The sequence below is a fragment of the Giraffa tippelskirchi genome, chromosome 13 (genome assembly GCF_054371585.1).
Source record: "Giraffa tippelskirchi isolate mGirTip1 chromosome 13, T2T-mGirTip1v1.2.pri, whole genome shotgun sequence".
Lineage (NCBI taxonomy): Eukaryota > Metazoa > Chordata > Mammalia > Artiodactyla > Giraffidae > Giraffa > Giraffa tippelskirchi.
In genome coordinates this window covers 100,037,666-100,050,396 of record NC_137287.1, presented here as the reverse complement: position 1 = coordinate 100,050,396, position 12,731 = coordinate 100,037,666, and the positions used below count along the sequence as shown (strand labels likewise).

Here is a 12,731-nt window from a genome sequence, read left to right as displayed (position 1 = left end):
TGAAAGTCAGACCGTGGACACAGAACCAGTGTGGAGTTCTGGTCCATCAGTTAATACTGGCCATGGGGCCCAAGCAAGACTGCTTAGCCCTTCTAAGCCCTGTCTTCTCATCTAGAAAAGGAAGACATGGCCATCTTTATGATTGTTGTGAAGACTGATGGAAGAACTAAGGAAAATGTGCCTTCTTTGGTGCCTGGTCCATACTAGGTGCCAGTAAAAGTTATTTTCCTTTTTCTCTTGGGACATTGTGAGGGCACTGGGGCCAGGAGCATGGTGCGAGATGGAGAGATGAAAAGGGTCAGTTTACTGTAGGACAGGCCTGCAACCCACACGCCTTTCTTTCTGGCCTGCACCTCCTGGAGGAAAGGGGAAAAGAGTGGGAGGAAACAGCTCTTTATATGGGGTTGTCTTAGGGTCTCTGGATGCAGCCACTCTTTCTGTGTGACCCAGTGTCACTGAAGCTAAAGAGCCAACTTCTCTGAGAATTAGCAGTGTCTTCTGATTGCTCTCATCTCCTGGGCATCTTTACAGGTAATCCTGGCTCAGCCTTAGAGGCCTCCACAGTGGAGGCCATTCACAGCTGGGAAAGCAGAGCCTCAAGGACGAGGCAGTGTTTCTGCTAGACCTGTGCCCTACTGAAATCTAAGTGCAGTCTAAGACTAAGTTCTTTCCCATTCTAAAAAATACTAGAGCGTGATTTTGTCACAGCCAGATGAGATCTGAAATTCTCAAAACCTAATTCACTTTAATCTTTTAAGTGAACATTAATCTGATAGTAGTTGGAAGACTGTGACCCAACTCCAGGAAAGCTGACATTCCCTGTCCAGGCAGGATCACAGTGCATGTGAAGACAGTGGCTTCTTTATCACATACATCTTCCTTACTGCAATCTTAGAGGTGGAGAAAATGCAATGGAAATTCAGCTTTCAGAATAAAAGTCTGTGGTGTTGACCTGCTTGTCTGGCCATTTGTCCCTGGGGTTAAATGTCAAGCCTTGGTGTGTAGCGATACTCCAGGAGAGCTCCTGCTAGCTCAGTGATACCAGCAGCAGACTTGTCACCATTCCAGGTCCCAGGCCACCAGCAAGGTGGCTTTTCCAGGATAGAGCCATCCCTGCAAGAATAAAATTTCAAGTGGAGTGGCCCTATCCCTGTTTTAAATGACCTTTTGTTCTCTCTGCTGATGGTTTCACTTTGAATATCAGATCCTCAGATTAAACGTATTTATTTTATTGATAAAATAAAGAGACTTTCTCTGTCCCCAAGAAAGGACCCATGCAGCTCCAAGACAGAGAGGGATGTTTGCGTTCCTCCTCCTCGTCACACGTAAGATCCGTTATGGGGGATCTGGGGATGTGACCCCCCCCGTGTCAGAGTATCCAGTGTGGCTTCCCAGCGTGGTGACCTTGAGCAGGTCCCTCACTTTGTCGGGTCCCGGATTCCTTTATAAACCAGGCTTAGGGCAGGGCCAGTTGTCTGCTGCAGGGGTGGATGACTTTGAGGCTTTAAGCACCCAGGAAGTTCTCACCCAGGAAGTGGGCTCAAAGGCAGGAAAACACTGGTGAGTGGCCAGCACAGGAGGTGCTGGTGGGGACGGACAGAGATCCAGCCTTCTTGTGGCCCTGAACATTGGCCCTCCGGTCAGACCACTCCGTCATGGTATTGGGCAAGTTAGCTAACCTTTCTGTGCTTCAGTTTTTCCATGGGCAAGTAAACATCAGAATACCTTCCGCAACACTCCCTGCCTCTGAAGGATTAACTGAAGTGATGGTAAAGCTGAAGGGCAGAGCCCAGCTTCTGGCCCCAGGGGGACGCTCAGTCCCAGGGAGCTCCTCTCTCATCAAGGCTTTCCCTGCGTGTGAACAAGTTAGGTTTCAGGGAGCTCAACTAGATGTGTGGTTTCTCAAAGCCTTGTAGGAAACCTCGTGTTTTAAAGCAGCCGTCATTCAGCGGGGTAGGGTGGTAGGTCCTGGGGACGCTGGCCAGAATAGGACAAGCCCCTCCTTCTGTGGGTGTGCTCGGTCTGGGGAGCCTGCAAGGGAGTGTCCTCTAGGTTCTTGGGATAAAGGTTGTGAAAGCTGGTGTGTTCTTCTCCATGCTGTGAGGGTGTGGGTTGTGAAAATTCTCTTAACATCCTTGTCAAAATTGTATTTGAAGTGTGACCATGACGATCTTGACATGGAGAATAGCACAGAGAGAAGCCTGAACCGCTCCTCTCATGTCGTGGACCGCCCTTAGTTCCTGAGGAGATCGTTGGCAGGTACTTTCCTGAGCAGAACAGGCACAGGTGTCTGTATCTGGTTGACCTAGATGGAGGGCCTGTGGCAGGTGTTTGGTCAGGTGTGCCGTGGTGGCAGATCAGGGGCTGCGAGTCTGAAGACCTGGGTCCTAAGGCCCGGTCCTGGCTTTGCCACTGCCTGCTGTTTGATCTCGGCCAAGTCCCTTCACGTCCCTGACCTCAGGTCTGAGACCCGCAGGGTAGGGAAGAGGCTGCCCATCTCGAACTGCTCACTTCACCAGGGGCTTCATGAGGCTCAGAGAAGAGCATCCGGGTGAACTGCTTTACCACCAAAGTGCAAGTATTAACGTAACAAATGGCTGCTGGTAACCAAGCTCTGACCCTCCTAATGAAATATTTTCTTTCTCAGTGATGTTACAGCCTTTCGATTATGATCCCAATGAGAAAAGTAAACACAAGTTTATGGTTCAGTCTATGTTTGCTCCAACTGACACTTCTGATATGGAAGCAGTAGTAAGTACTGAATGCTTTTTTTTTCCCCCCAGTAATTAAAAAAAAAAGTGAATAGGTGCAGAATTGTGGGTGCATGCATTTCAAAATATGTCAAAATTGTTTTTAAAGGGGAATGGTGCTTTTCAGGAGATTTGTACTTTGACTGCCTTTATGGGTTTCTAGAACTTTGATTTTAACATTTTATGTAACTTTTAGAACACTCTTCTGACTTTTCTACCTGGTTTCCTTCAGCAGTTCCTTGTTCTGGTGGGCTGTGTCTTGAATGGTCTGAGGGTTCTCTACCTTCACCCCTTTCCCTCCCCCTACAGAAAAGGGCAGTTTTTACTCTAGAAAATGCTTTCTGCCTCTTCTTCCCCATCCCCCAGAATCTAGAGGGATGGGGGAGAGTTGAATACTAAATATCCTTCAACCCTTTAGGCTTATTTCCCCCTGCTTGGTTCTAGTAAGTGCAATTCTTTGTTTTTTTGTTGTTGTCTCCCTGCCCCCCCCCCAGATTCCTTCAGTTTTTCTACCCCCCTCCCCTTAAATACATGTTCAACTCCATCTTTTAATTTTGGTAAAATAAGTTGACTTCATTTTCATAAAATAAGTAATTGATACATTATAGTTGGCCCTCCATTTCTCTGGGTTCTGCTCTGTGGATGTGAAGGGCCAGCAGCATCTTATATGAAGGACTTGAGTGCCCACAGATTTTGGTAGCCATGGGGACAGAGCCACACAGCCAGTCCCCTGTATTGATTTTTCTAGAAGATGATTATAATGGCAGTTCTACCCCCAGCTTTTTACACGCGTGAATAAATCAGCAGGCATCCTGGTGCTGTGAGTGTGAGTCACAGTATACTGATAGACCCCTAATATCCACAGTACCAGGGAGGACAGACTGTCTAGTCCTCACAGTTTGGAAAAGAAGGGAAGGACTGCCTCAACTTTTTCACTGCTTTCCAGATCACCAACTGAAACTTAGAGACCTGAGTCGTCGAGGAATGCCTGCAAATTCGAGTTAGCTGGGATTCACACTATACTATTTTTTTTCTCTTTCGAAGTTTTATTTGAAGTACTGTTTCATGCACATCCTACCTTCAGGCCCCTGTGTGACCACACAGCCATTTCTTTCAGTCTCGGAAAAGCATAGCTGACCACCTTCATGCTTATGTAGCTCCTGGGCAGGAAGTGAGGGGTAAGCTAGACATTTGAGGTTTCAAAGAGACCAGCGATCTTAGGCTTTATGTTAACATTCCTTCTCATAGAAATAATTATTGATACATTCACTACTTTCTCTTTCACTTCCTGGAAGATGGTGTGTCACTTCATGTTACTTTGTGTGATCAAAAAAATGTATGGCAAATGCACAATGTGGACTCGCCCAAGAATATGTTTTGTTTGGCTTTGCTGCATGGCTTGGTGAAAGAGCATGGCCTTGGGTGTGAAGCTGACTCTGCCTTTTATTAACATTGTGGCCTTGGGCAGTTTTCATTAACTCTCTTGAGGGTTTGGTCATGTGTAAAATGGGGGAAAAAACCTAGTTCCCAGGGCTGTTGTGGGATTAAATGTGCTGTGTGTAGAGCACGTGGCAGAGTGTCTGGCAGCTGTCTTATCTGAGTGCTGCTATAGGCCAGGCCTCAGGGTACAATAAAAGTGAATTTACTTTCTTTCATGATAATGTTCATAACAATTAAAAAATGAAATGTACTTTGTTGGACATCTGGGATATATACAAACAAGCAAAAATAAAACTGTGTGACCTGTAGTTTGTTTATACTAGACCCAACCACTGTTAGTGAGAGCCTGGTGGTTTTTCTTTACTTTAAAATATTTTTCTTCATATTTTTGATGTACTGAAAGTTGATAAAACAGTAGTGCCTACTCTTCTGACCTTTACTAAGATTCACCTTTTAACAATTTGCCATGTTTGCTTCTTTTCTGTCATAAACTTTCTTTTTTGCTGAGTTCCCTGACTGTAAGATGCACTGTTCATGAAACTTCACCATCCCTGAATGCATTGTAACAAGGGCAGGCTCTTTCATAGACTCAGTCCTGTTAAGTAGCCTGTCACTCATGGCTAAGAGACTGAACATTAATTCAATAATGGGTTTAAGAGAGAAACCCATATTAGCATTTCCCAGTTGTTCAAGAAATGGCCTTTCATTGTTCTTCTACTAGTGCATAACTCATCCTGTTTACAGTCCAGACCAGGTGCCTTGTAGAATGTCCCACATTCTGGATTTATCAAAGTATTCCCTCATGACTAAATTCAGGTTCGGTATTTTTGTTTTTTTGCAAGGTAGTGTCCTGTGTACATCATATCTCTCCTTTGGTGACACCAGGTCTGATTCCTTGGTTAGGATGGTGACTGCCAGCTCTGTCCAGTGTCAGAGCACATTTGCCCCTGTGGTTAAGGGGTGATCTGTGATACTCAGAGTAGTCAGATCCTCGAAGATCACTGAACTTCCTGCCTGGCAGCAGTCTTTTACTCAGTGATTTTTAGCATGCTGAGATGATCCTTGTCTGATGTTCTTATGATACACGCACACAGGCACATGTATCTGTGTGCGCACATGTGTGTGTGTGTATAGAGGAACAGACTTAAAATACTGCTTGCAGTTTCTTCATTTATATTCTGTGAATTTCCCCCATGTAATTAAACACTCTTCGGTATCCCTTGAATAGCATGCTCTTTCCGTGACGGTGCCCCACCATGGCTTACTTGGCATTCCTGTTTTGCTTGACACAGAGATTATTTCCCATTTTTGACTTTTGGTACCTGTTGCTCTCTCTGCTTCCTGCATGGTTCTGGGGTCAGGGTGGGTGAATTCGTTCCTTTTTCTGTATCACCTTCTTGCTGTGCTGGTTTATTCTATAATTCTCAGAACACCTGGGATACCTGTTCTCCTCTACCAAAACGAGGAGCAGTACGCCAGGAGTGCCTCATCCCAGAACATGGATTTAGTCAGGAACATGTTCCTACCAGCAGGCTGAGGGAGTAGGGGTCAGCCCAGACAGTGGGGGTCGCAGAGAGTGGCCTTCCTTTTCCTGTGCCCTGCTGGTAGTTGGCAGTGTTCTAAAGTCACCTCCAAGTAGTATGGGCTTCCACTTAGAAAGACATGCCCTGCGAAGTAAGTTGTGTTTTCTTAAGGAGAGCCCAGATGTCCTGAGGCCATCCAGATGCAGGCTAGAAGACTCCTCTGGTCCAGTGGTGGTCTTCTCTGTCCTGTGTGCTTTTCACAGCCTGGCAACAGGCAGAGCGCTGGTGGACACAGAGGAGTCAGGCAGCACAACTGGGGCTGGTGAAGAGTAATCAATATTCAAGGGAGCTGGTGTATTTAATCTTGTCATGTTAAAAATATTGAAATCTCAGCAGACTTAAGTTCTTTATTTGATGTACATCAGGGCTTTCTTATTAAGCATATTTTTCTGAAATTGTCAGTTATAGGAAGAAAATTATTCTTCTAGCAGCTTTATAATATCCTGATTATTGAATTTAAATTGTTTTAGTGGAAGGAGGCAAAACCAGAAGACCTTATGGATTCAAAACTTAGATGTGTGTTTGAATTGCCAGCAGAAAATGATAAACCAGTAAGTATGTTTATAGTTAACAATAATTGAATGTTGCAAGCTGATACTTATTTGCATACCATCTCCTGCAAAACCAAGATTTAAGTTGGCAAATTATTTTCCTTCTTCTGATGTATGAAGAGAAAAATGAGCTAAAGTCAACAAATAAGTGGGCCTTTGTGAAATCTGCCTTTGAAAGATTCACAGAAAGAACTCATTGAAACGTTTTTTGCCTTTGAAAAGCACAACCTGTTGACTGTTGAAATGTCATAAATTCCGAAGAGCTTCTTTGACTTGGGCAAAGTTCTAGGTTGCTGTTATATTTAACAGTGGGAAAGACAAAAACGGAATAATTTGCCATTTATCCTGTTGCTTGATGGACAGGTGGTGGTGAGCGCTCAGCTCCTCTTGTTGTACAGAGTGCTGTCTGCAGGCTTCCCTGTCTGCATTTCTCCTGAGCACCAACTCTTACCTCTTGAACCCCAGATTCTCTTCAGTCAAAATGTGCTTTTAGATGAGGATTTCTCACCCTCAGCACTGCTAACTTTCGGGCCAGGAGTCCTTCGCTGTGGGGCTATCCTGTGCTTTGCAGGGTGTGCTGCGGCACCCTTGACCTCACTCCAGTAGCATCCCCAGTCGTGACGACCAGAAGCGTCTCCGGATGTCGCCCGGTATCCCCTTCCCGAGGCAGAGTCAATTCCCGTTGAGAATCACCCCCTTTGCTGCCTGAGCACTGAGGGTAAGGAGTGACTCCCTCCCAGCTGCCAGCTCACTTTTCTCTATGTGAAACCAAAGCATGAGCCTGGTTGGCATGGACCTCTCTTCACCCTAGTCAAAAAACTTAAACTGTGTTAACACAGTTTAAAACTCACGCAGAATATTAGACCACCCTGGCTGTTAATAGCTGGTGGTGGGAATAGAAATGTTCAAGCTCTCAACATTATCCATAACGATCTCCAGGAATGCTGATACTTTGTGTCAGAACTACTTAGCATTTTTTTTTCGGCTCGCTAATTGACCACTGTCACTATCCCATTTCTTTGAATGAGTGGTGGTCGTCTTTCCTTTTTTCCCTTCCCTCTTCCCACGGCATGTTCTGTCAGTTGTGGATAGTTGAGGACTGTATTCTCGCTGTGCGCTCGGAGGTTAGCTCTGTGTGTTGAGGTCATGCCTGCCAGGGCCTCACTCCTTTCCCCTGGGAGACTAAGGGTAGAGCTTGCTGTTCTCCGTATGCTGTGTGGCACCCCCGAGGGCTTCCATGCCTCCCCTGCCCCCACTTACTCATCCCCAGTGGATCTCCAGAGGGGGTCACAGCACAGTCGTGGCTGGGGGAGTGAGGAACACATTGCCTCCCCAGGCTGAAATACCATAGACGCTGAGTTTGTTGCACCTTCATCCCATCTCTGTAGTTGTCTAAGTTCAGGAGACAAATCACCCTCTGGGGCACGTCCCCTCTGGCCTTCTACCCCCACCCAGCCAGTCTGGAGGATGTTCAGATCTTTGTAGTGACAGTAATTTGTGGCTGATAATTCCTGAGCTTGCACAGTTATGCTCTGCTAATTTTTCTTGGCAGGAATTTGATAGTGCAGTGTGCACGGCCCCTTTTCTCTTCCTTTGAAGTATTAGTCTCAGCCGGACTTCATTATTTGCCCTCATCCATAATTTCTGGAGCCCAGTTTTAGATTATAAGATACTAGATGATAAAGTGATCTGTTTTAAAAATAAATGTGACATTGTACAGTGTGGATGAAACACTACCCTGGATGATGTTTGCTGAGAACTACTTTACTTTGCATGAAGAAGTCCTTTAATACATGGTTGGTGACACTTGGGCTTTCATTTATTTCTGAACAGCATGATGTAGAAATAAATAAAATTATACCCACAACTGCATCAAAGACAGAAACACCAACAGTGTCTAAAGCTCTGAGTTCCTCCTTGGATGACACTGAAGTTAAGAAGGTGATGGAAGAGTGTAAGAGGCTGCAGAGCGAAGTCCAGAGGCTGCGGGAGGAGAACAAGCAGTTCAAGGTAATGGCATTTTGTTTCCTGATCGTCTCCAGGGAATGGGGGCCTTGCTACTATGATCTTGGGTGAGGAGGTTGATGAAACACCGAATTTGTGGAGTTGTCTTGTATTTGCACATTTTTCCTCCAGGCCGAAGTTTCTATACCTTTCCTAAGGTTCTCAAAACGATCCTTGGACACACGCCCATGTGCATCCCAAATTAAGAACCGGTGTCCCTCGAGCAGTAGTTTTTCAACTATTTAAACTCTTGTCCCCTCATAAAAAGACAACAGACAAATGAAAAATCCATTAGTGTAAAGTGTAAATTGAAATTAAAAAAACAACAATGGTTATCTTGAATTCACATTTTCAAGCCCCCATTCCATCCCCATTGGATGAGAATCTTTTTGAAGAGAGTAAAGACTGACCTGTATTCTGTTTTAAGGCAGTCATCATTCTGATTGTGAGTATCCTAAATAGGTCCAGCAGTAGGGTCTCATCCTCTTATCAGTATGGTCAGGAGACTAGAGCTGGGATGCTGTCACATCCATGGGGGAGATTACAAGGAACCAGGGGCAGTAGGGTCTCATTCTGCTGTCAGCATGGTCAGGAGACTTGAGCTGAGATGCTGTCACATCCATGGGGGAGATTACAGGGAACCAGGGGCTCCAGCTTGTGGCCCTCGACCTGGCAAGTGGCCCTGGCGTTGGGGGGTGAGGTTGCACTGGTGCTGGAGCGAGGCAGGTGTGCTACTCTTGGCCTTGGAGGCTTGCGGTAGTGGGAAATGACCAGCCAAACTTGGACTCGCTGTGTATCCTTGTCAAGTCACAGCGGCTTCTGGCTTCTGTTTGCAAAACCCTGTTAAGGCCCCTTCCAGTGTGAAAGTATGTCTTTGATACACAATATTAAAGAGAGTGTTTCCGAACATCTGATTGTAGGATCTTTTGTTGCAGCTTGACTCTTGAAGCTGATCTGTTCTTTTCATCTTGATCACGTCCCCAGCCACCATAGACTGTCACTCTCTGACTGCATAGCACCAGGTACACACCATAAATTCAGTGCAGGTGACTCTTCCTTCTCTTACTCTGATGAGGTAGGAGACACAGGGCAGCCAACGGAGCTTAGGAAGTGGCATCCTCTGCAGTAATCATGATTTGCCTCATTCAATGACTGCTGTTAGTATGGAGTAAATTATGAAGCTGACACTCTACTTTTGGCTAAAAGTCTAAGATACGCCTCAAGCTTCTCCTTGAATGTATTTTTCCTCTGTGCCATTTAAAGTGATAAATAGGTAGAAATAGCTTCTATATAAACCCAATAAAATAAATGCTGTATTTTGCTGTGCCCATTTTTTTTTTCTGAAGTTAATCGAATAGCACCAGTCACTTATCAGCATGCAGCAATATTGGCCATGCCCCATGAGCAGAGTGTCTTTAAAGTATTATCAGACCAATCTTGACATTAGAAGATTCTTTATCTTGCCAAACAATGATTTCTTGTTTTGTGTTGTTTCATACTTTCATTTGGCCACACATTTCCTAAGATCCTCTCTTGTGCCCAGCACTGTGGATACAGACATGGGTGGTCCCTGCCCTTAAGATAAGCCCCAGGGTAGCTGGGGAGACACAGCCACAAATACTGATAACCAGTCCCACAGAGGTGGCCGTGAGTGCTGTGGGGGGTGGGCTCAAGGGGCTGGCTGCCTGCTGTCGTCAGATCTATCAGACACTTGATGAGTGTGAACGAACTGAAGGAGAAGAAAAGAAACTGCAGCTGTTGTGGAGGGTGTCAGGGATGGACTGAGGGTAATTAGAATAGGAAGGCCTTGATGTATGCCCTATTTGGGATTGTGAAGAAAGGAAAAGTGTCGATTCTCACAGGTCTGTGTAGGTGGGGAAAATGTGGCCAGGTTATCTTCATGTGTATGAAAAAGATTGTTTCTTCTTTGGTAGAAATGCCATGCATTAAGTAGAAAATATTTGAGATGTGTATATCAAGTTCAGTTATACTTTGATATTACAGACATCCCATTTTCAGTCCAGCAGTCTCCATGTAACTCACCAAGTATCAACCATGGACAGAGCTCTACATTTAAAAGCATCCAAGTCCCCCATTTGGTCTTATCTTGGGATTCTTTTCTTTGAAGAACTTTTTTCTATAAATCACAGAGAACCACGTTAGACAAAGGGACCTGCTTAGACAAAGGGACCAGCAGCACTGTGGTATATGCACGGAAGAAGAGGGACCTCAAGCCAGTCTCTTCTCTGTAGGCTGTTTCTCCATTTGCAAAGTGAGGAGGTCGGGACTGTAGCGTGTGATGGAGTCTGGCATAACACCCTGCCTGCCCCTCCAAACCTCTGCTAACAGCTGCCTTATGCTTCTGGTGCCTTCGACTGTTTGAAATGTGTGTTTGTTCCCCTAGGAAGAAGACGGACTTCGGATGAGGAAGACAGTGCAGAGCAACAGCCCCGCTCCCGCGTCAGCCGCAGCTGGGAAGGAGGAGGGCCTGAGCACCCGGCTGCTGGCGCTCGTCGTCCTCTTCTTCATCGTCGGCGTGATCATAGGGAAGATCGCCTTGTAGAGGCAGCATGCGAGACGGGGATTGGATTGATGGGTCCGCCATAGTGTGGGATTTAAACTTATCATAACCATGTGTAAAGAGAAATTAATGTATGATGACATCTCACAGGTCTTGCCTTTAAATTACCCCTCCCCGCTTGTGTGCACCCATGTGCACACACGCACACACACACACAAATAGAACATAATATAACAATCTTTTAGAAAGTTTAAAACGCATAGTAAATGATTGGGGCAAAGAGTGAACCTTATTAATGACAAGGGAAACCATGATTAAATGGTAATGGCATGTTGTAAATGTCATTTTAAGCGTCCGTAGCCTTGGTCCACATTGCTGGATTTCCTCTCTGCAAACATGACACTCTTCCCTGTCTGTTGGTGCTGGCCTCTGGGAAGCTGGAGCCCACCCTGTCGATGTCCTTCCCCGTGCCGCTCACTCACTGCGGGCAGCCTCTCCATGCGCACCCCGGCCGTCAGTTCCTGGGGACTGATGAACAGGGCCTGAAGGCACCAAGAACGGAGCTGTGGCAGCATCGGCTGTGCTCATCAGCAGTAGGGGGTGTGTGTTGCTGATTGACCCGACGCTCTGGAAGTCAAAGTCATTGAATGCTGTTCTCTTCAAGGGACCAAGCTAGATAACTATTGGTTCATGTAGTGAGATTGAATTATTATTCAGAGGTGTTTAATGCATATTTAACTTATATAATGTATTTCATCTCATGTCTTCTGTCACAAGATTATAATTAATTCTGTGGCCTAAAACCCACCTGTGCTACCTAACACCATGGAGTGAAGCTGGCGTTGCTGCCGAAGGTTCAGGGCTCTGTGCAGGCATGTGCACGCATGCACGCGCGCGTACACACACAGAGGTGTGCTCGTGGGAACGTTGGAGAACAACTGCCAGAAAATGTCTTCTGTGTAGATAAGTAATAGCCACCATGGGGAGAGGACTCTCAGTAGCGGCAAGTCAGCTCGAGGTCACTGTCTAGGGGAAAGAGTAGCCGGTCCCTGTGCTGTCTTTCTCTGCCCCTCACCACCACCCACACTTCAGCACCCATGCCCCAGTGTGGTCCTGACCTTCCCAGGCAGCCCTGACTTGGAGTCAGGGTGAGAGAGGCAGGCAGCAGAGGGGCCGGGGAGAGGGAGCCAGCTAGACGGGGCTGGGGCGGGGGAGTGGGGTGAGGGAGGGGCTTCGAGAGGAACTTTGGATGAGCCGTCAAGTAGTGATGGAGAGCTTGACTGTGAATTAATTTTATGCCGTAAAAGACCAATCCAATTCTGTTTGACTCTGTAGCATCTTAAAAAGAAAAAAAAAATAATAAAGCCCCCAAATTAAGAGATCTTTTGTCATTTTGTCACTTTTGCTAAGTGGGTGGGGGTACTTACTGTTTTTATCATTACTGTTTTGTCATTGGAAGGTTGATTTAAAAATGACCCCTATCAAGAAAGAAAAATGACCCTATGGATGAGAAATACATATGTTTACATGTTGAGCACTCTTCGTAAACATTGAACAGGCCTAGTTCCCAACCACAGACCCATCGCATGAAACTGTGGAAGCCCAGCCAGCGGTTATAAGTTAGTCTTCAGTATCTATTCCGTGTGGACCCAGGTACTTAAGAAAAGGGGTGAGAAGACTGAGCAGGGAAGTGTGTGCATTCTGCCGTTTTCTGTTCAGTGTAGCAGTTACAGCAGGTTAATCTTGATGTGATTAACCTGCTGCAACTCCTGGCCTTGAAAGGGCAGTAATTAGGAGGGCCTCACATCATGCCTGGGACTTCCCCGGGTGTCTCAGCAGTAAAGAACTTGCCTGCCAGTGCAGGAGCCACCAGAAACGCAGG

The 12,731-nt window shown here is 46.0% G+C and overlaps 1 protein-coding gene across 5 annotated transcripts in view; it reads left to right on the top strand.

Annotated features, from left to right (window-relative positions):
* VAPB (VAMP associated protein B and C) overlaps positions 1-12,230 on the top strand; it is a 47,001-nt gene extending 34,771 nt beyond the window's left edge. For 4 of the 5 annotated variants that reach the window (XM_081560334.1, XM_081560335.1, XM_081560337.1 and 1 more), the window contains 4 exons: positions 2,648-2,751; positions 6,244-6,324; positions 8,158-8,334; positions 10,733-12,230. In XM_081560334.1, coding sequence (XP_081416460.1) covers positions 2,648-2,751; positions 6,244-6,324; positions 8,158-8,334; positions 10,733-10,891 — 521 coding nt within the window. In that variant the 3' untranslated portion in view covers positions 10,892-12,230. The remainder of the gene's footprint in view (positions 1-2,647; positions 2,752-6,243; positions 6,325-8,157; positions 8,335-10,732) is intronic. The other variant, XM_081560338.1, reaches the window with a different exon arrangement.
* Positions 12,231-12,731: the final 501 nt, after the last annotated feature.